The sequence below is a fragment of the Coloeus monedula genome, assembly GCF_965178545.1.
Source record: "Coloeus monedula genome assembly, chromosome: 7".
Lineage (NCBI taxonomy): Eukaryota > Metazoa > Chordata > Aves > Passeriformes > Corvidae > Coloeus > Coloeus monedula.
In genome coordinates, this window is record NC_138787.1 from 39,107,265 (window position 1) to 39,132,150 (window position 24,886).

A 24,886-nucleotide genomic window follows, 5' to 3' on the forward strand; every position below is an offset into this window, starting at 1 on the left:
GTTGCATGAGGAGACACTGCCACAAGCCCAGGAGGGACCATGCTTTGGATTATGGCCATCGTCCTGCTCACGTAGCTACACTTCCACATCACCCAGGACTTCCCTTGCAACAGTGCACACCTATAACTTGCAGGGACAGCTACAGGTGGACAGTGCAGAACCAAAACTTTGATGGGCAACTAAATGGCAGTGACAGGTAATGGATTTGTTGCCTCCATTTGGCACAGTTGCAAACCCTGAGTTCAACTGCCAGCATGTGGCACCCATGTGACAGCGTGGGCCACAAGGGCTGCTGTGCACTCACATCACTGGCGATGTCCCGGGAAGCTTTGGCAGACTTGATGGGAATGGCATCTGCCCGCATGTCGTAGCCCTTCTTCTTCTCCTCCTCCATCGCCTGCTTGTACAGTTTCTGAAACAGACACCACCGTGCCCTCAGACAACGCTGCTTCCCAGGACACAGCAGCACCCAGGGACGGACACGGCACCCACAGCACCCACCCACCTCGCTCAAGTTCACTTGGTTCTGCTGGGCCAGCAGGATCCCAGGGGTGTCCGGCATGATGTGAACACTGGTTTTGTCCTTCTCCCAGGCTGAGATGTAGGAGCGCTGGAATAACGAGGAGGACAGAGGGAGGTAAGATCACACAGGCTCAGGAACAAACTCAACAAGAAGGTCAGCTCCATGAACCAAAGCAAGGGGCCTCTACTTTTCCACTGACTAAGGAACTCCCGCCCTTTCCCAGAACTTTCTAATGCTTCACCCTTTTCCACCCTGTGCCCCATTACTGCTCCAACCACACAAAACTGAATTTTGTCTCAAACAAGGAACACAAATCCCTGAGGCAAGAGGAGTCAACATTCCCCTTGCACAACTCAGGCCATGGAAGGACCAACACCGTGAGAAAGAAGGCATCTGTTTCCTTCAGGGTGCAAACATGAGGAAATCTCACTTGGTCCATGATTTTGGAGTTGTGCTTTGCCAGCTCCATGGGCATCGAGTCAGGAAGGCTCGTGAATTTGATGGTGTCTGGGTGCTGACGATACTTCTTGTCACTCAGGATCTCGCTCGCCCTCTTGTTCTTCTCAACGTCCAATGATCCAAGTGGGGACCAGCCAATGCCCCTCAGCCACTGCAGGTCGGACTTGTACACGTTCTGGAAGGACAGGAAAGGACACAATCAGCTTAGCAGCTTCCTCACTCCAAGCAACCCCAAATCCTATTAAGGGATGTTCTCTTGAATGGAGCATGTTCCCCTGGGTCAGCCCACCAGCCACCCAGCCAACGGTTATACCCATCCCCTAAGGCTCTTCATATCATTCTCCACTGCACCCAGGCCTTGCCTTTCCCAGCTGCTGGTTCACCATAAAAAAAACTTGTCTCCCTTGCCCTTCCCCTGCCACACAGACCCCTCCTTCAAAACTAGAACAGAACACAGGACAGACAACACAAGGTTATCACAAAGCCAGTAAAGAACAACTCACATCACTTTGCAGGTCGTACACTGTCTTGGCATGGACAACATCGTTCTGGTCCGGCAGGCAGGTCCAGCGGTGCAGAGGGTGCCGGTAATCGACATCACTGACCAGCTCCTGGCATTTCTTGGCCAACACCACTCCCAGCATGTCCACGGGGCTGCTGAAGCGTGTCTTGGACTTCTCAAAGTCTTTCTTGTACTCTCTGTCACTCTGGATCTTGGCCACGTGCATCGACCACATCATCTTGGGGTCGTCCTCGATGTTCCTGGCCCCGATGTGGTGGCCCAGCTGTTTTCTGTACGCAGTTTTGTATTTATACTAATTGAACACAGAAGAAACAATTACTACCTATTTCCAAGCTGCCATTTCAGTTTCCCTCTTGTTAATATATTGGTTAATCATCTTGCATCTAACATATTTTAATTTGTTTGTTTATTTTCACAATATTTTTATCATTTCATTTAATGTCCAGGAAATATTACGGTATTTCTTATATATTATCATCTTTAAATTATTGTATTTATTTAATTAACTTTACACCATTAAGAACTATACAACCTTTGAGGTGGGCGGCAATGTAACAATGATAAAACTTTACATAACCACTCCTGTTCAATATATTTCTATCCAAGATTATGTGCCTCCTCTGCACCCCACTCTCATTTTCCCTCTGCAAGACCCACCTCACTGGCTATGTCTCGGGATGCCTTGGCTGCCTGGAGGGGGATGGCATCAGGAGGAAGGTCATAACCTTTCTTCTTCAGCTCTTCATATCCTACCTTGTAACGTTTCTGTTGGAGAAGCATTCAAAAGAATTAATGCAAATAAAACTCTCTAGAGAGTTTTTCAATGTTACAACTCTCCACCTCCGACTATTGAAAAGAAAGAATGAGTTTCCAAACACAATTTAATTAATCAAATTCAACTCCATACCCTGCTATTAATGACATGTATTTTGTAACCTTGGATGTACAATATTTAAAAACTACAATCTGAATATCTTCTGATTATTTCATTGAAGATCAAAATTTTCTTTTAGCAAATATAGTAAACTGAGTGATTCCCAGAGCCTTCTACAGAGGCGAGTAATATAACCCCGTGATTCTCTATACCCAGTTTCAAATGCAAACTTACATCACTTGTGTTAATCAAGTTTGATTTAGCCAGCAAAATTTCAGGAGTATCAGGCATGATGTGAACCTGAGTCTTGTCCTTGTTCCAAGCTTGCCGGTAGAGTATCTAAAGGAAACACAAACAAAGACCTGGTCTGACCGGAGATGCACCTGCACAGCAATAATTTCAGTTCACCTTTTCTCTGCATTAGCAAAGCAAAGATGTACTAAGCAAGCAAGAGGAATGTTAACAACAAAAGAGACTGAAATAAAAAAATACAATTACTTCTTACTGAAATACAGCCTTTCTTCTTTCTTTACATCCATGTAATGCCAGGGAAACAGCATTAAGGCAATATATTTACATACTACCTATTAAAGGTCTGATTTGTAGCTATTACTGAATAAGTTAGCAGCACTCAAGTTCTTCATCTTCTGAACAAGGCACAAAGAGCAGTGAGGCCCTGACTATAAACACCTGCTATTTGTATATTTTAAGCACATGTTCTGATAGAGAGATCCTTTTAAAAATGTGTATTAATGTATTCACATATTGAATCCCACATTCTGTCTCTAGAGGCAACTTACATCACTCCTATTTTTGGCATTAGATTTTGCCAAAACGATATCCATGGCATCTGGGATACTTGTGAACTTAATAGTGTCTGGGTGCTGCCTGTACTTCTTCTCACTCAGTATTTCAGAAGCTTTCTTGTTCTTTTCAGACTCCAGAGATCCCAAAGGACTCCATCCAATGCCTCTGAGCCACTGTAGATCTGACTTATACAGGTTCTGTTAAGGATGAAAATCAATCAAAACCATAGTAGATTATTTCACTGTTCATTGATTAAACCCTATGAAAAGTCTAACTGGCAGTTTAGCTCCAATCTGATCTATATTGGTATCAAAAGTGAGTTATCAAAGATACTTTCCAATAAGCAGTAATTATTTCACATGAAAATAAGTGAATTAAATCCAGAGGGAGCTTACATCACTCTGCAGTTCGTTGACCCTCTTTGCCTCGGTGACATCGACCTGGTCTGGCAGACAAGTCCAGTGGTGCAGTATCCGTTTGTAGTCCACATCACTGACCAGCTCCTGACACTTCTTAGCCAGAAGGAAGCCCAACATATCCACAGGCATATTGAACTTGGTCTTCCACTTTTCAAAGTCCTTCTTGTACTCCCTCTCACTCTGCATTTTAGCTACTTGCATGGACCACAACATCTTGGGATCATCCTGCAAGCTGCGGAACCCGATGTGATGTCCCTGCTGCTTGCGGTATCCTTCTTTGTACTTGAACTGGAATGGCAAAGATAGCATAACTCAAATCACAGTAACAAACATACAAGGGTAAAATACACAAGCAAAATATCAATATGATTTCTCATCTTAATGTTCCTTATGAAATTATCCCTGGAAGTGTCCCAGGCCAGGTTGGACAGGGCTTGGAGCAACCTAGCCCACAGCAAGGGTGGAACTGAACAATCCTTAATGTCCCTTCCAACCCAAATCCTTTTGTGATTCTATGATTCTATAAATAAGCAACTTGTTATGGCATCTCATGAAAAGTTTTAGCAGCCCCTTGATTAAATAGCATGCATCACTCGGTGTCAGTGAATGCTCTCCCTGAAAAAGAAAGAATCCTTGGGAAGGAAGAGAGCATGGCAATAGGAAAGGTCTCCTGTGCCATCTGATACAAACACTCACACTGCTCAGAACTCCCTGACACTGACACACTGAAATATTTTGATGAATAACATCATCAACAATGAATAACGATGAAATACGAAGATACTTAAGCACAGAAAACATTTCTTAATGATTAATAAAATCTCTTGCACAAATGCAGGAGTTGTATTTGTACCAAGTTATGGTAACAGCAGTGCATGTGTCACCACATCTATTTCAGAGCTGTGATGAGGATTTCTCTGCATAGGCACTGGGCTCAGCTAATTGGACCAAATTTGGTGCTGCTCTGAAAATGAAGCATCCAAATGAGCAGAAAACTCCTCCCTTTGTGTGACCAGCCATGTTATGGATGGACCAAACTTCAGACTTGTTAAGATGCCAAAGAAACCCTTGCTAAATTTGACAAAAACAGCTCAGGAAGGAGTTTTGTCAGCAATGCTGGTTTTGACTCCAAGCCACACCTTAGCAGAGAGGTGTACTTCAATTTAGTGTGAATCTGTAGGTTGTAACAACCAGATCAATGCTTGTCACATTGAGTTAAAATGCTGCTTACATCACTGGCAATGTCCCTTGAAGCTTTGGCAGCTTTCACTGACATGGCTTCAGGTGTGAGGTCATAGCCTTTCTTTATCATTTCCTCCCAGCCAAGCTTGTAGAGTTTCTAAAATTGAAAACAATATTAATTAAAACCAGTAATATGTACCTCACCTGCTGTTTAGATACACTAATGATCCCTATCACCAAATTCTGGTCACCTCACAGGCTTCAGTTATGAGACAAGGGCTACAAGAATGGGAACTGAGAAATGGGAAAGTGATAAACAAGAAATGCTGGTCTTCCAAGGCTTAGGAGAGGGACTAAGTAGTTTTTTTTAGCAGCTTCCCACTATAGCTTATCTTGAGGATTTGAAACATATCTGGAGAAGCTGAAATATATCCATCTGAGATAACTGAACACTTTTTGATTGGCTTAACAAAATTTTAATTAATAAGGCTTTCATGAAGCCATTTAACAGTCAAGTCAGTTTGTGCACAGTTGATTTTCAGTACAGGCATTCTTAAGTCAAAGATCTGCCTCTGAGCAATTATGCAAAGCAAAACCTGAGTATTTTTTACTGGCACAATGGTCACTTTCTCCTATCTGAAAGCTGCGAGAAAAGCTGGAATCACTGCGTCTACTTTTTCCCATAGACTAAGTTAAAAATATACACACTTAACTTGTAATTTTATAGTAAGGAATTTTTAACATGACTGATTTCTATGCTAAGCATAGAGTACAGACTATGGACTTCCAGATTTCAAAAGCAGGACTTATATTTTCCATACCTTATAATGCAATTCAGTCTGTTAGTTTGCTAGCCTGAAGCTGGTACTTATTTTACTCTGAAAATACTACCCACATGAAATTCTTGCCTGTGTTCTAAATCCCCAGTAGATATTAATTTAAAATACTGGTAGGATTATCAAAATACTCTACCTGACTGTAGTTTGTCTTGTTCTGTTTGGCCTGTAGAATATCTGGTGTGTCTGGCATCACATGGACCTGAGTTTTATCCTTCTCCCAGGCTTGAGTATAAGCATGCTATGGACAGAAAGGCACATAAGATGTGTTAATAGAAATGAGAAAAGATGATTCTTTCAGGGTTTTCACCTTTCCATTTGGATATGGATGGGTAAAAAGGTGAAGGTGCTGACTCAGATTTATTTTACTATGTAATGACCTAATCCAGAATCAGCTGAATTGTTGTCTGGTCTTGCTTCTAATGAAACCCAGCTATCAAGATTTTCAGGACCAGTCATTTCTATATAAGAATGGGAAGAACATATGTTGGAGAAAAATGAGAAAAGATTTCTTTAACCAATGCTGTTTATCAGTAACTGTTTCACTGAGGAAAAAAATGAAAAAAAGAGGAGCCTGTGACAGTTGTTTTTCACATGGAAATGCTGCTATGTAAAGGTGTGACAGAGATTTCCAAACTGGTTATTGGAATGGATTATATGTGAATGCCTGCCTGGCTTTTCCCCTAAATACTCACTTTGTTCATGATATTTGCGTTCTGCTTTGCAAGGACCAGGTCCATGGCATCATTCTGTTTGGTGAAGGGCAATATGCTGGGGTGCTGGCGGTACTTCCGATCACTCGCAATCTCTGTGGCTTTCTTTGACTTCTCCACATCCAGAGAACCAATGGGATTCCAACCAATCCCTCTGAACCACTCCTTGTAATCCTGCTTGTACTCATTCTGCCAAACAGGACACAAAAGCAAAGTTCACAATGTACAAACATCTCAAACAAAATAATCCTGTTCTTTCCAAAATGCAGCCATGATGCATAAACAAAAGTCACAAAAAGAAAACTTACATCACTTTGGATCTGATTCATGTTTCTGTACAGCTCCAAACTCATTGCATCTGGCAGGAGCACGTACTGGTGGATCAGGCGTTTGTAGTTGGCGTTGGTCACACGGTCCTGGGCCTCCTTGGCTGCCACCACGCTGAGGGCATCAGAAGGTGTCTGGTAATTAGTCTTGCTCTGCTCATAGGCCTTCTTGTACTCCCTGTCTGACTGCATCTTGGCCACTTGCATGCAATGGACAAGTTTGGGATCATCCTGGAGGCTGCGGAAGCCGACGAGTTTCCCCTTGTCTTGTTCGTACCCTAATTTGTATTTATACTGGAAGAGAACAGAAAGAGAGAGTTTAATTAATTTAGATTTGAAAATAAGGAAAAAATTCCTGGCTGTGAGGGTGGGGAGGCCCTGGCACAGGTTGGCCAGGGAAGCTGTGGCTGCCTCTGGATCCCTGGAAGTGTCCAAGGCCAGGCTGGAGCAACCTGGGATAGTGGAAGGTGTCCCTGCCCCTTTTTTCTCCCAAGAACTTACATCACTGGCAATATCCCTGGAAGCTTTGGCAGCTTTGACAGGAATAGCATCTGCCCTGAGATCATATCCTTTCTTCCTGGTTTCTTCAAATGAAGATCTGTACATTTTCTGTAAAAAGGAAAAACAACATCTTTAAATAAAGCAAAAATTTGCATATTTTCCACACGCACAAATAATGGTGAAAAGTTACATCTATAAGGATGCCAGCTTAAAAAATAAAAAGAGATAAAAATGTCTATTTCTGCCCATGTTGAAGATGTGCACAATTACAAGCAGTCCTTTATTTAGCATATGCAGATTTAACAACTGGCTACCAAAACCTGTCTATAATGTAATTTTTTTCCCAAAAGAACAGGTGCTACCTACAAACATTTTGAATCCTGTACAAAACTTTGTGCATGGGGAAATAAAATAATCAATAATAAAATAATAAATACAGTAAAAGAACATTAATAGTACTCAAAGTCTACTATTTTGTTAGCAGCTGTTATATTTTAATGACCTCCATGAACATTTCACAACCTGACTATAACATGGCTTTGTCTTGGAAATTTTGGGTATTTAATTTTGGGGAAGGAAGCAGGGAAAAGGAAAATTAATAGATTTTGTGAAATTACTGCAGGCTTGCAAGGTGAGACTTTTGCATGCTCTCATCTCACTTATTCCTAATCAAAAAACAAGAGCAAGGTCATGGCCTCACAAACAATACTCACGTCACTTAAATTGAGTGCATTTGCTTTTGCTAAAGCAATCTGTGGAATATCTGGAGTGATGTGAACTTTCTTTTTGTCTTCTTCCCAGGCTTGTTTGTATTTGTGCTGGAAGAGTTTAAACAATAGAGATCTCAACATCTCTTACTATTAAATAAAACAATTTAAAAGACTATTTCCTACTTGAAATCCAAGCTGCCTTGACAATGATGTGTTACTACCATGGGAGGCACACTTAGCTTTTTATTTTAGCACTTAAAGCACATTAGCTACGAAAGAAAATCATGTTTTCTAAAGCTCTGCATACAATAGGATTGACTATTCAATATGATGTACATTGTTTCCTACTTCTGCAAGCTTAAATGAATTTTGATGAGTACTTTCTTACCTCATCCATGATTTTGGCATTATTTAAAGCTAAGACCATGTTCATGGAATCCATAGGAACAGAGTACTTCAACTTGTCTGGATGCTGGCGATATTTCTTCTCACTAACAATTTCCATGGCTTTTTTGTTCTTCTCAGCTTCCAGGGAGCCCAGTGGGAGCCACCCAACACCTTTCATAGTTTCATCATACTCTGCTTTGTATTGATTCTGGATGCAGAAAGTAGATAAAAATCAATATGAAGCATAAAATAGTTGATAAATTTGGAAGTACAAGATAAAATGTATTAAGGGAAATGAAGCTTTTCCTGTCTTGGTCTGCACATGACTGTTGCTCCTGAAGAGCCTGATGGGACACGTAAGGAGTAAATATCCATAAAATGACTTATTTCTAAGCTCAAATTCTTTAATATTTCAGAGGAAAAACAAAATGGCTGTAACTGTTGAAAAACTTGTTTAATTTACTACATTTTAGTATATACGTGACCTAATTTCATTCAGAAAATAACACTATTTATCTTACAGTGTTTTTTCATAAACCAAGCAGCTTTGTATTCACAGGTCAAAGGATGAAGAACCTCTTACTTACATCACTTTGTAACTGCATCATGTTTTTGGCCAATTCAATGCTCATAGCATCGGGCAGGACGTTGTAGGTGTGGATCAAGTTCTTGTAGTTTGCATTTGTAGCCACTTCCTGAGCTTTCTTGGCTGCCACCACACTGACCATGTCAACTGGAGTGTGGAAATTAGTCTTGGCCGCCTCATAACCTTTTTTGTACTCTCTGTCAGATTGCATCTTGGCCACCTGCATGAAGTGCACCAGCTTGGGGTCGTCCTCCAGGCTGCGGAAGCCAACGTGCTTCCCTTTGCTCTTCTCGTAGGCCAGTTTGTATTTATACTGAGAGCAGGAAAGAGAAAGAACAGCAAAAACCTCAATTAAAACATGCAATATTAAGCTCTGTTTTATCACTGGAAAAACAGATCACAAGATCTCAGGTTTAGTCATTCAATTTAAATAAAGTCCCGGAATGGTATCACCCAACCAAACTCACATCACTCGCAATGTCTCTGGAACTTTTGGCTGCTTTTATTGGAATTGCATCTGGCTGCAAGTCATAACCCTTCTTCTTGTCCTCCTCCCATTCAGCTTTGTAAAGTTTCTAAGTTCAGATGTGAAAGAGAACAGGTGTCATGAAGGCAGAACTCTGAAGTTAAATGTTTTCAAACAAGGCATTAAAACGACAGCGACTTTTGCTCTGTGCAGGAGGCACTGAACGCCCACCACGAGCACAGTAACTCACATCACTCATTGTCATCTGGTTCACTTTGCACTGCAGAATTTCTGGGGTGTCTGGCATAACATGAATGCTGGTCTTCTCTTTGTTCCATTTATCTGTGTACAGCCTCTGCAATTACAAAGAAATTTTTAGCATTGAAAAGGGATTGAACTCATAAAATAAGAGTTTGCTTCTGTTCTGCTCATTTGCAATAAGCAATATTTCATAGAAATATTATCAGCACCAGAAATAACCTTCACAAATTGAGCTGCTGAGAAGCAACCTTAGCTTCCTCCTTTCTTTAGTATTTTGAGAAATTTGCAAAGTATGTTTTGATAATTAAGAAATATTGAGGCTGGAAGTTTTCAGTCTGTGTTCTTCCCAGCTTTAATGGGAAACGTATTTTTATTTTCACAGACACTCTTTCCATGGAAAACATGGAATAAGGATCAGTGGTGTCCTGGATAACTGGGGACAAGTGTGAAGAACTCCAGTTTTAAGGAAACCTGTACAAAACTGACAGAATTCCAGGTTTTTTGCCGTTCATTGATTGTGAGTACTTCCTACAGAAAAAAGGTTACTAAAGCACTACAAATGTAGAGAAGAAATCTTCAATCTTTAGAAACAGAAAATGAAACTCCCTTAATTATGAGCAGTCTGAGGCTTCCATGATCTCTCAGTGTCCAGTCTTAACCAAGGAACCACTACACCCACTGGAAATTTTAATTATTTCAGTGGGAATGCACCTTGCCCCACAGTTTTGCAAGACAAAGACCCAAACTCTGGGTCAATCCAACAATTCCCACCTTGTTCATGGTCTTGGCATTTTGCTTGGCCAGGACTTGTTCCATGGCATCCATGGGGATGGAGAACTTCAGCTGGTCGGGATGTTGGCGATATTTCTTCTCACTGAGAATTTCTGTGGCTTTCTTGGCCTTTTCTACATCCAGTGACTGAATTGGTACCCAGCCAACTCCTCTCAGCCAGTTATTGAAGTCAGATTTGTACAGATTCTTTTCAACAATAAACAAGAAAAACACAGTGAGGCAAGAAAAATGACATAAATTTATATACATAAAACAGGTAAAGCCTTAAAACTTCTCCTCATGGTTCATTTTAGAGGGGAAATTTAGATTTAGTTAAAATTTAACTATGATAGAGTCAGTATTTAGACCTAGTACATAACCTACAATTTCTGACAGGAGAAATAAAATCACAGTAATTAAAATCTGACTACAAAAATACATCAATTAGTAAAGCATGCTCATTTCCTGGGAATAAGCCAAAATATGAAGAGATATAAAAAAAGTTGTTCCTTGCTAGACAAGTTTCCTAGAACTTAATAGCTACACATAATTCTCGTAATGTTTGGAAAATACATGGTTCCAGACCAGTCATTTACATCCCAATCTACTGCTAATTCAGTATAAAATATATTGGGTTATATAAATACATTTTTTAGCCTTAAAAGGTTAATGATGTCACACAGTCATTATGAGAATTAAACATGGAGCTGATTATTGATGACATACATCACTCTGAAGCTGCATCACGTTTCTGGACAGCTCCAGGTTCACAGAATCAGGCAGGAGGGTGTAATGGTGAATTGGCTGCTTATAGCCAGCGTTTGTCACCACTTCCTGGGCTTTCTTGGCAGCTGTCACGCTGAACATATCCAAAGGAGCGTGATATTTGGTCTTGGTGACCTCATAATCCTTCTTGTACTCCCGATCCGATTGGATTTTGGCCACTTTCATGTAGTGAACAAGTTTGGGATCATCCTGCAGGCTCCGGAACCCGACATGCTTGCCTTTGTCTTTCTCGTAGGATTCCTTGTACTTGTGCTAGAGACAAAGGGAGAACAGCCTTACCCACTTGTGAAAGAGAAAACACACTTTGGATGGGTTTAAAACACTGAGTTCCAAAGCACTAACGGCTGCAGCTCATTCTGTAACCTCATAAATGGTTTTTACAACAGCACAGGATTATTTAGGTCAAAAAAAGAAGAGGATTATTGGATTTTTCAGCTTGTCTTGACACCTGGTACATATCTCAACCCATGTCTGTAGCTAGAAGCCCTCCCTCACCATTGTCACTGACACAGGCTTGTAACTCCCAGGGACATTCTGCTGTTAATTAAGACCATAATAATAATAAATTATTGAATAGCCTCACCAAACAATGCAATATCCCAGTATTCAATTAGGGATGTTCAAGAGGGGAATGAAGAGTCACTTACAAACTTTTGCTAAAGCAGGAGCACAGGTCTCCAGCACAGGTAAATAATAATAAATAATGAAATGCAGGAGGGGTATGGTTCCACTGGATGTAAATCCTACTTACATCACTTGCAATATTCCGAGAAGCTTTAGCAGCAATAATTGGAATGGCATCTGGTTTCAGATCATAGCCTTTGGCAAGGGTTTTCTTCCAGTCTGCTTTGTAGTTAGCCTGGGAGGGAAAAAAAGGAAGAGCTTGTGGCGTCAGGAATAGCAATTCTAATAAAGAGTTTAAGCCCACGTTTTATTATAGCTATAGGAATTAAAATATCCAGTTTAGTCCATGTAATTTCAAGGAAAAATTGTCAACCTGTACATAAACTACAGTTCTATTATAATAAATAAATCTACTACAAAGATACTCATGAACTCCATAAGCATTTTTTGCAATTTTTGTTTAGAACAACTCTATCAGTGCCATTTTTTCCCTTTCTTAAGCAAAACCCTTTTTCATCTGACTGAACCTTCAGAATTTTTTTCCTGTTAGCTTCAAGCTCAGGCTTTGTGCTCTACAGGGACTGGGGAAAGCAGCCTGGCTGATTTTTTTTAATCAGTCTGGCCAGACTATTAAAATTCCAAGGCTGTTAAGGGAGATGTCAGTTTTTATCTCATTTCTGGAAAGCTGATAATGCCACCAAAAATTTAACATCACAAAGGCAATAAAATTGATATTATCAGTGGAGAGCTTCATGGTGTTGAAATGCAAAATATACTCACATCACTGATGTTGTAGGCATTAACTCTAGCCTGGATGAACTGGGGCACATCAGGAGGGAGGTGGTACTTGTGAATAATTTCTTCCCCTTTGGATTTATACAATATCTGCAAAGAAAAATAAAGAAAGACATTTAGCAGCCCAATTTATTGACTGTGAATTGAAAAACTATATTTAAAAAAAAAAAATCTGATTTCCAGGTGATTTTTGGCTGGAATAAAATTGTAAATACACACATTCACCCAAACAATTGTTTCAGGAGTGCTCTTAAAGCCGGAGGATGGAGTGAAGGTGGGCACAGGGCAGAAACTGATAATGTCAGAGTGTTTCCAAAGTTTACTTACATCACTCAGTTGTTTGCTGTTGATCTCTGCTTGCTTCTGTACTGGAGAGTCAGTCACTGAAGTGAATTTGGTTTGATCAGGATGCTTTTTGTAGGTGTACTGAAAGAAGATAAAAAAATATTTGTAGAAAATGCATATAAAGTATTTTCCAAGTGTTGATAAAATAAATAAAATTATTAATAAATTAAGTTCTTTTAAAGTATAAATTAAAAATATGTTGACTTAAGCAAGTGAATGCTTGAGGTTCATGCTTCATTTTGGTACTACTGTTCTAATCTTTTGGTTTTACTTATGAAAAGGATTGTGCTATATCTGTTTTGATCACTAGATGTCACAAAAGGCCCTAAAATAGATATGAAGATGGTTTTTAAAAGTCACATGGCAATGAGGCCAAATTCAAAATCATTGATGTTACCAGGGATCACCTGGTTAATTTTTCTGTGGTGAACCACTGCTGTCCTGTACTCACATCTTTACATTGCTCCAACTTCTTAATTGCTTCATACTCTTGAGTTATGGTCTGAGGGAAGTAGCACTTTGTCTTTTCCTCCTCATAATCTGCTTTGTAATTTTTCTAGGAACAAAAGGAGCATTCAGTAAGGAACCACAACTGAGCTTTGTCTGAATGGCCAGAGTGATGGGGAAAACAGAACAATTGCCACACTTACATCACTTTTCATAGCTTCAACTTGCATGCAGTGGTTGTAATGTGGGTCCTCAAAGCTGCCCAGGTAGTGTCCCAAAATGTTCTTCTGATATGCATCTTTATATTTTACCTGCCAAAATAACCACGAGTTGAGAAGCAAAAGTAATCAAGAGGGTCAGTACTGAAGGATGAACCCCAAACAAAATACCTACATCACTAAAGTCCTTCAGAGCAGCATCAGTCTGGAACTTGGGTGTCTCACAGTAATTCATTCTGTTTCCTCTGGACTGTTCATAGGCTTCTTTATATAATTTCTGCAAATCAAATAACACCAGATCATGCAGGAGATTTCACTGCAAGTCACTTCCACCACGTTAAAAATGACAAGAGTAAAACTGTGAAACGGTTCCAAAGAAAAGCTTTCCCACAGGACTGAGAAACAGATGGCACCGTTTTCCCAATGGTTTTTTAAAATAACTCTTTTTAGGTTTGTAAGAGAAGACAGAAAGATCTTACCAATGGGTTTTGAACTTCTGACACTGAGAAAGAATCAATGTCTTCTCATACAAATAAAAGAGGAACTGAGAAGACCATTACAGTGAATAACCAGAACATAATATAAAAATATGTAAAAGTATCAGGTATTTTATCATCATTAGTTGAAATTCCTTCAAACAGTAAGGGAAGAACTGTCCTCTTGTGATTCATTATCCATAAGGATCTAAATTAACTATACAGTAATTAGCTATCCACATGCCACTGCTGTTGCTACATTTATATGTGGAGAAATCATTCTTTACCTGAATTGTTCTGGCTGGTGCTATCTCATTACAAATATGGGTCTACAAAACTAAAAATACTACAAGATCCAAAGGAGAAGCCTTGTGAAGAAATGATGGGTTTGGTTCCTGGTACATGACTGAAAATGCACTTTGATAATACTCACATCACTCAGAATATCTCCTGCAGCTTTTAATTGCTTCAGCAATGGGTTCTCTGTAGCAGGGAGCACATTATAATCTGCAATAGCTTTATTCTTTTCATAGTCTGCTCTGTATTTGAACTTGAAAGAATAAAAATAAAAAAAGAAGGGGTTTTAAAAATCAGTATTAAAAGCCAAACAGTCACTAACTTGTGTGATTGCCCAGAGAAGCTGTGGTTGCCCCATCTCTGGAAGTGTCCAGGGCAAGGTTGGATGGGCTTGGAGCAACGTGGGATAGTGGAAGGCGTCCCTGCCCATGGCAGGGGGTGGCACTGGGTGGTGTTTAAAGTCCCTTCCCACCCAAACCATTCTGTGAGATGAATCTATTTTACTATGTAATCTTCAGCTTTTCAGGAAAAATGCCCTTGTTATTTAAGTTATGGTGGCAAAGGACCATGCAAGGTCTTGACAAAACAATTTCAGCACAAACTTGTGTGAGTTCAGGACTGTTCCCAAGCTGGACAGGTGGAACACAGGTCCCTCACCTTGCTGACATTCTCTGAAGCTCTTTTATTGGCTTCATATTCTGGAGTTTCAGTCTGCATGAAGTAGATTTGGTCTTTTATGTTTTCAAAGTCTTCCTGGTATTTCCTCTGTTAGGAACAGAGACAGACAGAAAACAACATATCATCTAATTGTAAATTAGACATCTACAGCATGGATTATTTAGGAAATAAACAATGCCACAAATGGAGCATCAGTATTTTCCAAATGAACATAAACAAGGATAAAGCTGTTGAAGATTTTCTGCAGGATTCACTCACCATACTTAGATTCTCTGCATTCATTTTTGCAACTGCCACGTCATAGCACGGAGTTTGACTCCACTTGCCTTTGATTTTGTTTTTATAGTCCTCATGGTAAATAACCTATAAAGAAACAAAACAATAAAATTTAATCCTGAAGACATAGCTCCATGTTCACTTGAGAGATTCATTTTTCAAAGCTGTCTTTTTAAAGCTGCTTCATATTTTACACCTGCCTTATAACTATTTTAGTAGTTATTGTAAAAAACACCTTAAATATGATTTGGCCAAACCATTTCAGTGCTAAGCCATTTCTCTTAGTACCTTCCCTGACCTAAAAAAGGATAAATAAACCTCTAATGTATTCCTTTAGCTCTGTTTTCTCACTGGGCACATAACATTGGGATATTGCCCATTAAGTCAGAATTTACTGGTATTGCTGCTGGAACTGGTTATAAGCAAACCCTTTTAATTACCTGGTATTTTTGATTTCTATTATTTATTCAAGCTCACAGAAATCAAGTATCAAATGTTTAAAGAGTTTGTCTAACAACAAAACACCTGAGTTTTGACTCAGTGTTCCAGGTGCATTTTCAGCCACAGCTGCATTACTCACCATAAAAAATAAAACTCCTCCAATGCCTTTTTAACATTGCTAAAGAACATATATGCCAAAAATAGTCTTAAAAAACTCTATATTTTATAGTTTTGGAGATACCTAGACAGCTTACTATTTTATTAATTTTAAAGAATTATGATCCTTTTTTTTTCCATGTTATAAAATTTTCTCGATAACAATTTAGCTTTTAAGCTATGGAAAAATAAGATTAAAGAAATTGTCTCTAAATTAATTATTTTACCTTCCAAATGGGTTCAGTGCAATTTTCCAAGTGGTTCCTCCACCATGAGTGAATACTGTAACTCGAATCTTAAAATGCAGGTAATTTTCAATATGCAATAAAATAAATAAAATAAAATAATACATAATAGTTAAATTCTGAATGGAGTTAAAATCCTATTTCTGCCTTACAAGATTATGCAACTTGGTTCCACTTTCTCCAGCAAAAGTTGGTCTTCCTGTGTGTTTTTTCTTTTGCTTTCCCTTTCCTTAGGTACCTTTTTTGCCTCTCTACCTGCAGGAGTGAGGTTTAGGCAGCGTGTTCTACTCACATCACTCAGCTGCCTTGTCACCTTCTTGGCTTGTTCCACATCAGGGGGGTCTGGCAGAGAGGTGAATTTAGCTTTCCTTTCATCGTGCCCCTTTTTGTAGACAATCTGAAAATAGGGAGAAATAAACATTTACTTGAGCATCACAGCACTGAGCTCTGCTACCACCACATTAACAGGGTAGGTCTGCCCACAGCCCCTGCAGCAGGAACTCTTTCAATCTGTGTATTACCAGGGAACTTCTGAACATCTGCAAAATTCACTGAAACCTTCAAGTAAGAGCTGAATTCCCCTGTTGAAGAGTTCTATGTATCTAAATATCAGCAAATGCCAGTCTCACCAGCTCCTGACTTTTCTTATCACTGCTTTAGAGGCACATTTGCAGACCCACAATAGTGAACCTGACTTAGCAACAGCCTAGAGAGTTCCTGCATTTGGGGAGATACTCAAGGTCCTCTTACTGATTTAACAAATTAATTATTTCATTCATTCCTAATCCAGCATCAAATTGCCAATGGATTTATACTCTAATATGCTCTACTTTGTACTCTAATATCAAGTACAGCTTTGTCTATGAAACAACACTACTATCAGAGCTATCTGTGCACACTTACACATTTTTATTTTCTGTTCCATTGTGAAGCTTTGATATCTAACCAAAGTCCACGACATCTCCCAAGGTACACCATGACCCAACAGCCTTTGGTACCCACATGCAAATATCTGCTTTGATACTCACATCACTCAGAGTCTTCTGAGCCTGTGCCACCCTTCTGAGCTCTGGACTGTCATTGTAGGGATAGAACAGGGTTTTGTCTGCATCCCACTCTTCAGTATAGAGTTTCTACAAGAAAAATGCCAGAATGCTCATTATTAATTAATTTCTGGCTTTGAAAGCTTCTTTCACTTCAGCTGCTTGGACCCGTGGTTATTTTTTCTTACCTTGCTGAACATTGCTGTGTTTTTTATTGCATTCACAAGCTCTGGAGCATCAGGGGGAAGCAGGTACTTGTCCTTATTCTCCTCCCAATTCTGTTTATATAATACCTGGAAGGAAAGATCAGCAAGTTGGTCACTCTATCATTAAAGAAATATTTACTTTTGTGAATAAACTGCCTGCTTTAAAGATATATTTTCAAAGTGAAAGTCTCAGACCAGTGACATCTGAAGAGAGCAACTGGAAATATTTAAGATTATAAGTGTATTTGCCTTACCAACTTCTCTGCTGTCCCCCCCTGTGCTTCTAAACCATTGTATAAATGTTGCTTTAGCACTCTGAGCTCAAAACTTTGTTCTTATCAGTAACCTCAGGATCCACTGATGCTGGGAAAGTCAGAACTCACTCACCTTGCTCACTTGCTGTGACACTTTCTTTGCATGTTCTATATCCTTGGCCTTTTCATCCATGTGGCAAATGGTTCTGGCAACTGTCCCAGCCATGCGGTATTTAACCTGGAGCACAACAAAATTCATTGATTCTACAGAAAAAGTGCTTTTTTTAAAACAAAAATCAGAATACTGACATTTTCACCCTCCATATAAACATCCAGAACCGAAATGAACCTCGAAATGAAGCCCATGGAAGCAAATGGATTTTGTGAATTAACTGAGGGAGAAATGCAGCTTTGAGACAGCTTCATGAGATGGGAATCCAAGTTAGAGGTGGTGCCTTCTGTAATCACAGAGCTCTAAAAGCACTTCCACGCTCTACAACGAGAGATGCCCAGTGCAGCTCCACTTCCCAGGCCCTTCCCATGTGAACACTGGCTGCAGGGCCCAAACCAATACAGCCACATTGCCATGGCAAGACAGCAGCTGGGTTGGAATCATCACTTCTTACTTAACCTTTAAAATCAAGACTTAATTTGCTTCTTTACTTCTCACTAAATATTGTTTTCCTCATGCAGTTGTTACCCACCTCGCTGAGCTGGTCCTGCACTTTCTTGATCCTCCGGATTTCAGGGGTGTCAATTGTGGAAGCATATGGCTTTCCTTTTTCTTTTCTAAATTTTTCTTTGTACTTGTTCTGGAAGAACATAATGATAAAATAATTAAGACATCTCCTAGAGCTCTGGCAGAACTGTATTAGCAATTATTGCCATATTTATCTGGTTAGGACAGGAATTTGGGGCAGATTATTAAATAATACAAACTAAAATTACTCAATTACATTTGCACTTGTGCTTTTTTTAGCCAACTGAGGTTATTCCATCTGACACAATAGGAAAAAATCCATCTCTAACTTTAGCCTGATTTGGATCACCTCTAATTTATTATATTCTCTCCGTGAGCTTAGTATTGATAAATTCAGTTATTTGCAATGTAACTATCAAACAATCCCTGTAAAATATTTTTAAAGCTGCTGTTCCTCAAGAACTGAGAGACATGGGACAACCTACCTCACTGAATAGGTCCTTCATTTTATTGCTGTGTTCCAGGTAAGGTGTCAAAAACTTGGATGGGTCCACTTTTGTGCGGATTTTCCTCTTCCTGATGGGACGGGCTGCATCCTCCCCAGAGGGCTGGGTGTGCTCAGCTGTGTAGGTGGTGGTGGTGGTGATGGTCTCAGGGCCTGAGTAGTCGGTGGTGATGGTCTCAGGGCCTGAGTAGTCTGTGCTAATGGTCTCAGTGATCTCAGTGACCACCTGGGGATTAAAAAAATGAATAATCGCTCGTTTTATAGCTGTAAAAGTTCATTATCATAAGTGTTTTTCATCCCTCCCTAGCTGGTGAAAGGATGCTCTTCTCTCATCCAGATCCACATGGAGACAGAAAATCAGGGACACTGTTCCTACTGGGATTAACTGCTATGCTCCCTATACATCATCCACCCTGAAAGAACCCACAAGGAATGAACTCTCGGGCTGGTTCCTGCATCAAACTCACGGAATTATTCTCCAGAGGATCTGGGAGAGTGGGCTCCAGCTGCCTCTGCTCTACATGCATTAACTTCCAATCAATTTAAATGGTTTATATACTTGTTTATCGACATAGTCATGCTGCAAGCAGTAATTTTAATACTAAGATTCTAATGAAAAGCATCTAAAAATAATTATTGCAACTAAAAAAAAGTGCTCCAAAAATCACCCAAATAAGTGTCAGGTTTTATTTCATATCAATTAGCTTTATAAAAAATTGCCTTTAAAAAGGAATTCAGGAAGGTCCGAGTTCTGAGAGTCAAGGAGACAGAGCTGAAAACGCACCAAGAATTCAACAATTAATAACTTCTGTTTCTGCATAAGCCCATGCCATAAAGAGTATTTCATGGTAACACAGCAGGGAGTTGGGTTCTATCTGTTTTAGAAGTAGAACTTCAAATTATGGCAATCACTCCTTGGTGACTCAAATATTTGTTACCAGTGACATGATGAAAAATCTGCAAAACCGTAATTTTTCAGTGAAATTACACAAGCTGAAGGGAACAGAACTGACACATGTAAACTGATCTTAGATCATCACACAGCAGGGAACTGCAGCAAAAATAAAGTATTAAGCAGCAATTGCTCACTGATATTTGTGTGTTTAATGTGAAAAATTAAACCTCAGAATACAAGAGGCCACTAATTTAGTGTTCTGTGTTAATTACATGCATTTTTGCACTACATGCGGCATGACAAAGACCCTTACCTCGTGTGGCTCACCCCCCTCAATAATTGTCTCCTCAATGTAGTACTTTTAAAAAAAGAGAAAAAAAAAATCATTTTTAGGCCAGATCAGCAAATTGTAGCTTCTGTGAAGTTGTTTTAAAACACATCTGGAGAAGCAGGGCTGTAGTTCACAGGTGCTTGTATTTGTATTCTGAATTTGGTAGTTCTGAATATCTGTTGTTCACATTTTGCATTGATGATTGGATTTTTATTCCATGCATTGCTCAACTAATCATCACCCAAACAATCAATGAAAGATTGTTATCTAATTTTACCCACAAGAGGGAAGACACTGATGACCTCATTAAAAGAATCAGCACTTAAACCCCAGGATTTTCCTGGTTTTTTATTTGGTGACACTCATGACTGTTGTTCTCAGGGTTGTTCCTACCTACAGATGCTGCAAGGACACCAATAATTTCTGACTGCCCATTAAACTTTGTTGCTGATCACAACTCTGAGCCTGCTGATTTTCCACCCACTTTACTGCCCACTATCCCCCCACATCTCATAAATTTGGGGATACAACCCCAATGGGAGGTGTCCCTAAAGCAGCCCAGGTACACAACCTTCGCTGGTCTCCCCTTGTCCACAGCAGCTGTGAACTCATTACAAAAATTAATGAGGTTCATCAGCCATGCTTTGCTCTTGATAACTCAGGGTTCACTTCTCCACACGACCTTCATGTCTTTCACGTGTTTAAAAATAGCTTCTCGAAGGATTTGCTCCACAGCCTTTCCAAAGAACGAAGTAGCTCCCTGGATCTTCTTGCCTTTCTTGGAGACCAAATCCAGCTGAACATTGCCTATGGTTGCAGGAACGGAGTTTGCAATGTTTTAAGTCTTTAAGGTCCTTCCCAGTGGCTTGTTCCTGCTTCCACCTTCAGTGTATTTCTCCTTTTTTTTTGTGATTTTTCTCAGTCAGGAGCTCCGGGTTCCTCCACACCATCCTCCTGCTGTTTGATTCCTGCACTTTTGGGCTGAGCTGCGTGCTCAGGGATGATCATGCTGGAGGATCACACAACTACCCTGGACCCCTTTGTTGTTTCCCACGGGATCTTCCCTGAACATCCCCAAGTCTGCTCCTCTAAAATCTGGGATTGTAATTCCATTTATCTTGCTCACTACTCCCTGGATCTTCAGCTCCATCGTCCCGTGGTCACTGCAGCCCTCGATCTTTGCATTTTCCACCAGTTCCGGCTTGTTTGTGAGCACCGCGTCTTTCCCAGCCGGGACAACGGAGTTGGGAAAGGATCGGGAGCCCCAGGAGCGGCTGAGGGAGCTGAGGGGGCTCAGCCTGGAGAGAAGGAGGCTCGGGGGGACCTTGTGGCTCTGCACAACTCCCTGACAGGAGGGGCCAGCCGGGGGCGGGCTCTGCTCGCAGGGAATAATCGACAGGACAATGAGAATCAGTCTCTAGTTGTGCCAGGGGAGGTTTTTGTCGGATTTCGGGGAAAATTTGTTCCCCGTCCGCCACTTCCCGCCCGCGGCCGCGCGGTGGCGCCGTCCCGCGGCAAATGGCGGCCGCGCTGAGGGGGCACCGCCGGGGCCTCGGCCTGCGGCACTTGCCCCGCTCAGAAATGACGGGGAAAAGCATTTTAAAGACATCCGAACAGCACCCGCTGCATGCGGGATGTGCTTCACCTGGACAAAAGGAAAATGGAAAATGCGGGGTTTAGGTTGGAAAATCTCTTCAGCGATATTTGCTCAGGGTCACTTGTCACAACGGACAACCCTTTGAACTTAAAAAATTTCTCGTTAAAATTTAAGTCCCTTTCCCAGAGCTCTTCATCAAAGTTAATTCAAGCGACCAAGCCGTACTTTCCAAGATGTATTGGGCTGTTCTGAGGTGATTTCCATGCTGGACCTACCTTCCACAAAACCTTCTCCAAAATTTTCCACAAAACCTTTCACAAACTTTCTAAAAAATCTCCCACAAAACCTCCACAAAACCCTTCCACAAACTTCCTACAAAATTTCTACAAAACCTCAAGTCCCTCAGCAGCAAAAATTTGTATCACTCACTGTGGATTTTTGCACATCCCAAGACAGCCACAACATCAAGTAATGGCTCATAATTCCAGAGAAAGTTAAAAAACAGTATCTTTAAATCCCTGGCATTGCTCAATAATGAACAGTCATGTCCTACTCTTTCAGAAGATGAATTTCTGATAGAACTCATAGGTTTAAAATCTTGGATTGATACAGGAATTAAGAAGATTCTGGAAAGGCTTAAAATTGTACCAGATGCTGTTGTTCCTCTTTTATTTAACATCTCACCATGAATATCCCAAAGGAAGCTACTGAAGCAGTGCCTCCTCAGCCCAAGGGATGTGGTTACAGCAAGGCGGTCATTGAAAATTTAAAACAAAGGATTAAATGGGGCTGTGTGAACAAAAAGTCTAAAATACCATAATTCCTGTTGGAATAAATAAACAATGAGAGCAAATAAATATCTATTACAGAGAGCACACAATGCACAGGAAGCATAAAGGCAATTACAACTAATATGGTAATAAGAAATTTAATGAAGGGTGGGTGTCATTGTAGTTAGGTAGTAAAAGGTCTTTAAAATGCACTTTATGAGTGGTGACACTTATTTTGCAAAATGCATTTAACTACTCTGACAGGCAAGTCATTTGCCTTTACTTCATTCACTATTTGAAATATATAAAGCTGGCAATGCCCTCACGCACCTGAAATCAACAGTCCACTGAACACAGTGGTAACAACGAGTTGTAGGATGTTTACATTTATACTCTTGTTCTTTTCCTCAAACACTGAGCGATTTTTTGCAAGACTTTGTGTATTTCATAACACATAAGTTAATTTCAGAGTAGTAGCAATGCAACAAGTGAGACCATATTGTTAATTTCGTGTACTGTTTCAATAGTAAAGTCATTGTTCCCGTGACTCCAGCTGTAGGTTGCCCAGTACCTGGGGAATTTTTTATTCAGTTTCCTGAGACTAAATAATTCAGCATCTAACTGGGAGTTTAAATGACCTACTGGCAAATTAATCCATGCTGCACCTCCACAGACAGAATCATGGAATCACAGCATGCCCTGGGTTGGAAGGGACCTTAGAGATCCTCTTTTCCACCCCCTGCCATGGGCAGGGACACCTTCCACTATCCCAGGCTGCTCCAGCCCGGCCTTGGACACTTCCAGGGATCCAGAGGCAGCCACAGCTTCTCTGGGCACCCTGTGCCAGGGCGTCTCCACCCTCCCAGGGAAGGATTTCTTCCTAATATCGAATTTAAATCTACCCTCTGTCAGTTTAAAGTCCTCCCCCCTTGTCCTGTCACTTAAATCTAGCTCCATCTCTGCAACGTCTCAGGCTAAATTGGTTTGTGGTCCCCTGGTGGCACAAAGCTGCTGCATTTCTGCAGAGGCAGGGCTAGAAAGGGACTTCCAAAGTCATCTTCTCCAGCATGGATTGGGTGACAGAGGGCAAGCCAGGAGGGAAAAGAGCTGGCCCAGTGCATCTATAATTACGCAGGGAGTAATCAGAAAACCTCGCACTGTGAGTGTGGGATGGTTCCAGTCTTTATTTAAACTGAGAAACTATGACAGGAACCAGGAGACTTTGCTCCACCGAGAACAACTGTTGTTGTTGTTGTTGTTTTACTGATGAAACCATTTAATAGATATCTAATCATCCCCTAATCCTCAGAGAGCAAACAGCAACCTATGCTCCTGAGCAGCGTCTCAGTAAGGTGATTAATGTATTCAGTCACAAGGCAGGAAGCAAACATTTCTACTCTCACATTTTCTTCTTACCTCCACAACTTCCTCGTATTCTTCTTCCTCCATTCTGAGGGTTTGCTTCTGTCTCTCCCGCACTCACTGGTCACACAGCAGGTGAAAATGTGAATAAACAGTATTAGCCCATGACTGAAAGTACCATGAGAAGGTACAAGTCAAGCTCATAAAGCACTTGGGGTCATGGTTAGTAACTAGTCAGACCCTAAACAGAGTTGGGATCTGGCATTACTTGGACTTTTATGGAAAAACATTGGATTAAGTTTCAAACATACTGATATAAATTACAATTTTGGACAAATACTTCATTCCAGGAGTTATAACACCAAATCAAATATAACAGTTATAACATTGGAATCCAATGAAAATAACAGAGATTTCTTGAAACATGATGTTTAATTTGTTTCATTACAACAGTATTATTTGAAGTATTCTTCTTTTCTCTGTGACTATTCGATGCTATTTCATTATATCATTCAAGCACCTGTTTGAATGGGAGCTTTATGTTCTACTATGTTCATTCATAGTAAGAGCATAATGTAGAAAAATACTGTAAATATTTTTTTAAGTGACCTTAGGTTAATGAGGCAATTTCTGTCTTCTCAGCATCAGCCTATAGAGATGCTCTGGGGTTTTTTGTTTAAGCTCTTGTGGCTTTTTTCTTTCTATCTCTTCAGACCTGGAAAAGATGAAAATCCATAGAGTTGGCTGAAGTACAAAGCACAGATTAGTGTCAGAACCTTTGAACGAATTAATTAACACACTGATTTTGCTGTGAGGCAAAGCCACAATTTTCCAGCAGAGTCTGCAGCCCTGTTTCTAATGTTGGGAGGGGATGAGGCTTTGGAACAGCTGCTCCTGAGTCCAGGGATATTTGCCGTGTAAGCTAATCCTGCCAACTGACGGGGTGGTTGTGTTTAGCTGGCTAAACTGCAATTCCTTCTGAGGCAAGGGAAGTCAAGTAATGCAGGTTAAATATAGGAACACTGAATACTGTCCCTTTTTAGTCCCAATGGGCTGAGAAAAATGGCCAAAACATTAACTGGAAAAAACGTATTG

The 24,886-nt window shown here is 40.4% G+C and overlaps 1 protein-coding gene across 18 annotated transcripts in view; it reads right to left on the minus strand.

Annotated features, from left to right (window-relative positions):
* The window catches only part of NEB (nebulin), a 99,509-nt gene that overhangs the window by 74,212 nt on the left and 411 nt on the right, over window positions 1–24,886 (minus strand). For all 18 annotated transcript variants that reach the window (XM_082285258.1, XM_082285259.1, XM_082285252.1 and 15 more), the window contains exons 2-39: window positions 24,401–24,506; window positions 23,846–23,911; window positions 20,045–20,089; window positions 18,817–19,062; window positions 18,336–18,443; window positions 17,765–17,869; window positions 17,360–17,464; window positions 17,157–17,261; window positions 16,421–16,525; window positions 15,269–15,373; window positions 14,990–15,097; window positions 14,469–14,585; window positions 13,735–13,836; window positions 13,545–13,652; window positions 13,346–13,450; window positions 12,877–12,975; window positions 12,535–12,639; window positions 11,882–11,989; window positions 11,071–11,382; window positions 10,345–10,551; window positions 9,563–9,667; window positions 9,314–9,421; window positions 8,848–9,159; window positions 8,262–8,468; window positions 7,877–7,981; window positions 7,164–7,271; window positions 6,645–6,956; window positions 6,319–6,525; window positions 5,760–5,864; window positions 4,837–4,944; window positions 3,582–3,893; window positions 3,180–3,383; window positions 2,614–2,718; window positions 2,163–2,270; window positions 1,486–1,797; window positions 954–1,157; window positions 506–610; window positions 305–412 (exon numbers count right to left, since the gene is read on the minus strand). In XM_082285258.1, coding sequence (XP_082141384.1) covers window positions 305–412; window positions 506–610; window positions 954–1,157; window positions 1,486–1,797; window positions 2,163–2,270; window positions 2,614–2,718; window positions 3,180–3,383; window positions 3,582–3,893; window positions 4,837–4,944; window positions 5,760–5,864; window positions 6,319–6,525; window positions 6,645–6,956; window positions 7,164–7,271; window positions 7,877–7,981; window positions 8,262–8,468; window positions 8,848–9,159; window positions 9,314–9,421; window positions 9,563–9,667; window positions 10,345–10,551; window positions 11,071–11,382; window positions 11,882–11,989; window positions 12,535–12,639; window positions 12,877–12,975; window positions 13,346–13,450; window positions 13,545–13,652; window positions 13,735–13,836; window positions 14,469–14,585; window positions 14,990–15,097; window positions 15,269–15,373; window positions 16,421–16,525; window positions 17,157–17,261; window positions 17,360–17,464; window positions 17,765–17,869; window positions 18,336–18,443; window positions 18,817–19,062; window positions 20,045–20,089; window positions 23,846–23,878 — 5,463 coding nt within the window. In that variant the 5' untranslated portion in view covers window positions 23,879–23,911; window positions 24,401–24,506. The remainder of the gene's footprint in view (window positions 1–304; window positions 413–505; window positions 611–953; window positions 1,158–1,485; window positions 1,798–2,162; window positions 2,271–2,613; window positions 2,719–3,179; window positions 3,384–3,581; window positions 3,894–4,836; window positions 4,945–5,759; window positions 5,865–6,318; window positions 6,526–6,644; window positions 6,957–7,163; window positions 7,272–7,876; window positions 7,982–8,261; window positions 8,469–8,847; window positions 9,160–9,313; window positions 9,422–9,562; window positions 9,668–10,344; window positions 10,552–11,070; window positions 11,383–11,881; window positions 11,990–12,534; window positions 12,640–12,876; window positions 12,976–13,345; window positions 13,451–13,544; window positions 13,653–13,734; window positions 13,837–14,468; window positions 14,586–14,989; window positions 15,098–15,268; window positions 15,374–16,420; window positions 16,526–17,156; window positions 17,262–17,359; window positions 17,465–17,764; window positions 17,870–18,335; window positions 18,444–18,816; window positions 19,063–20,044; window positions 20,090–23,845; window positions 23,912–24,400; window positions 24,507–24,886) is intronic.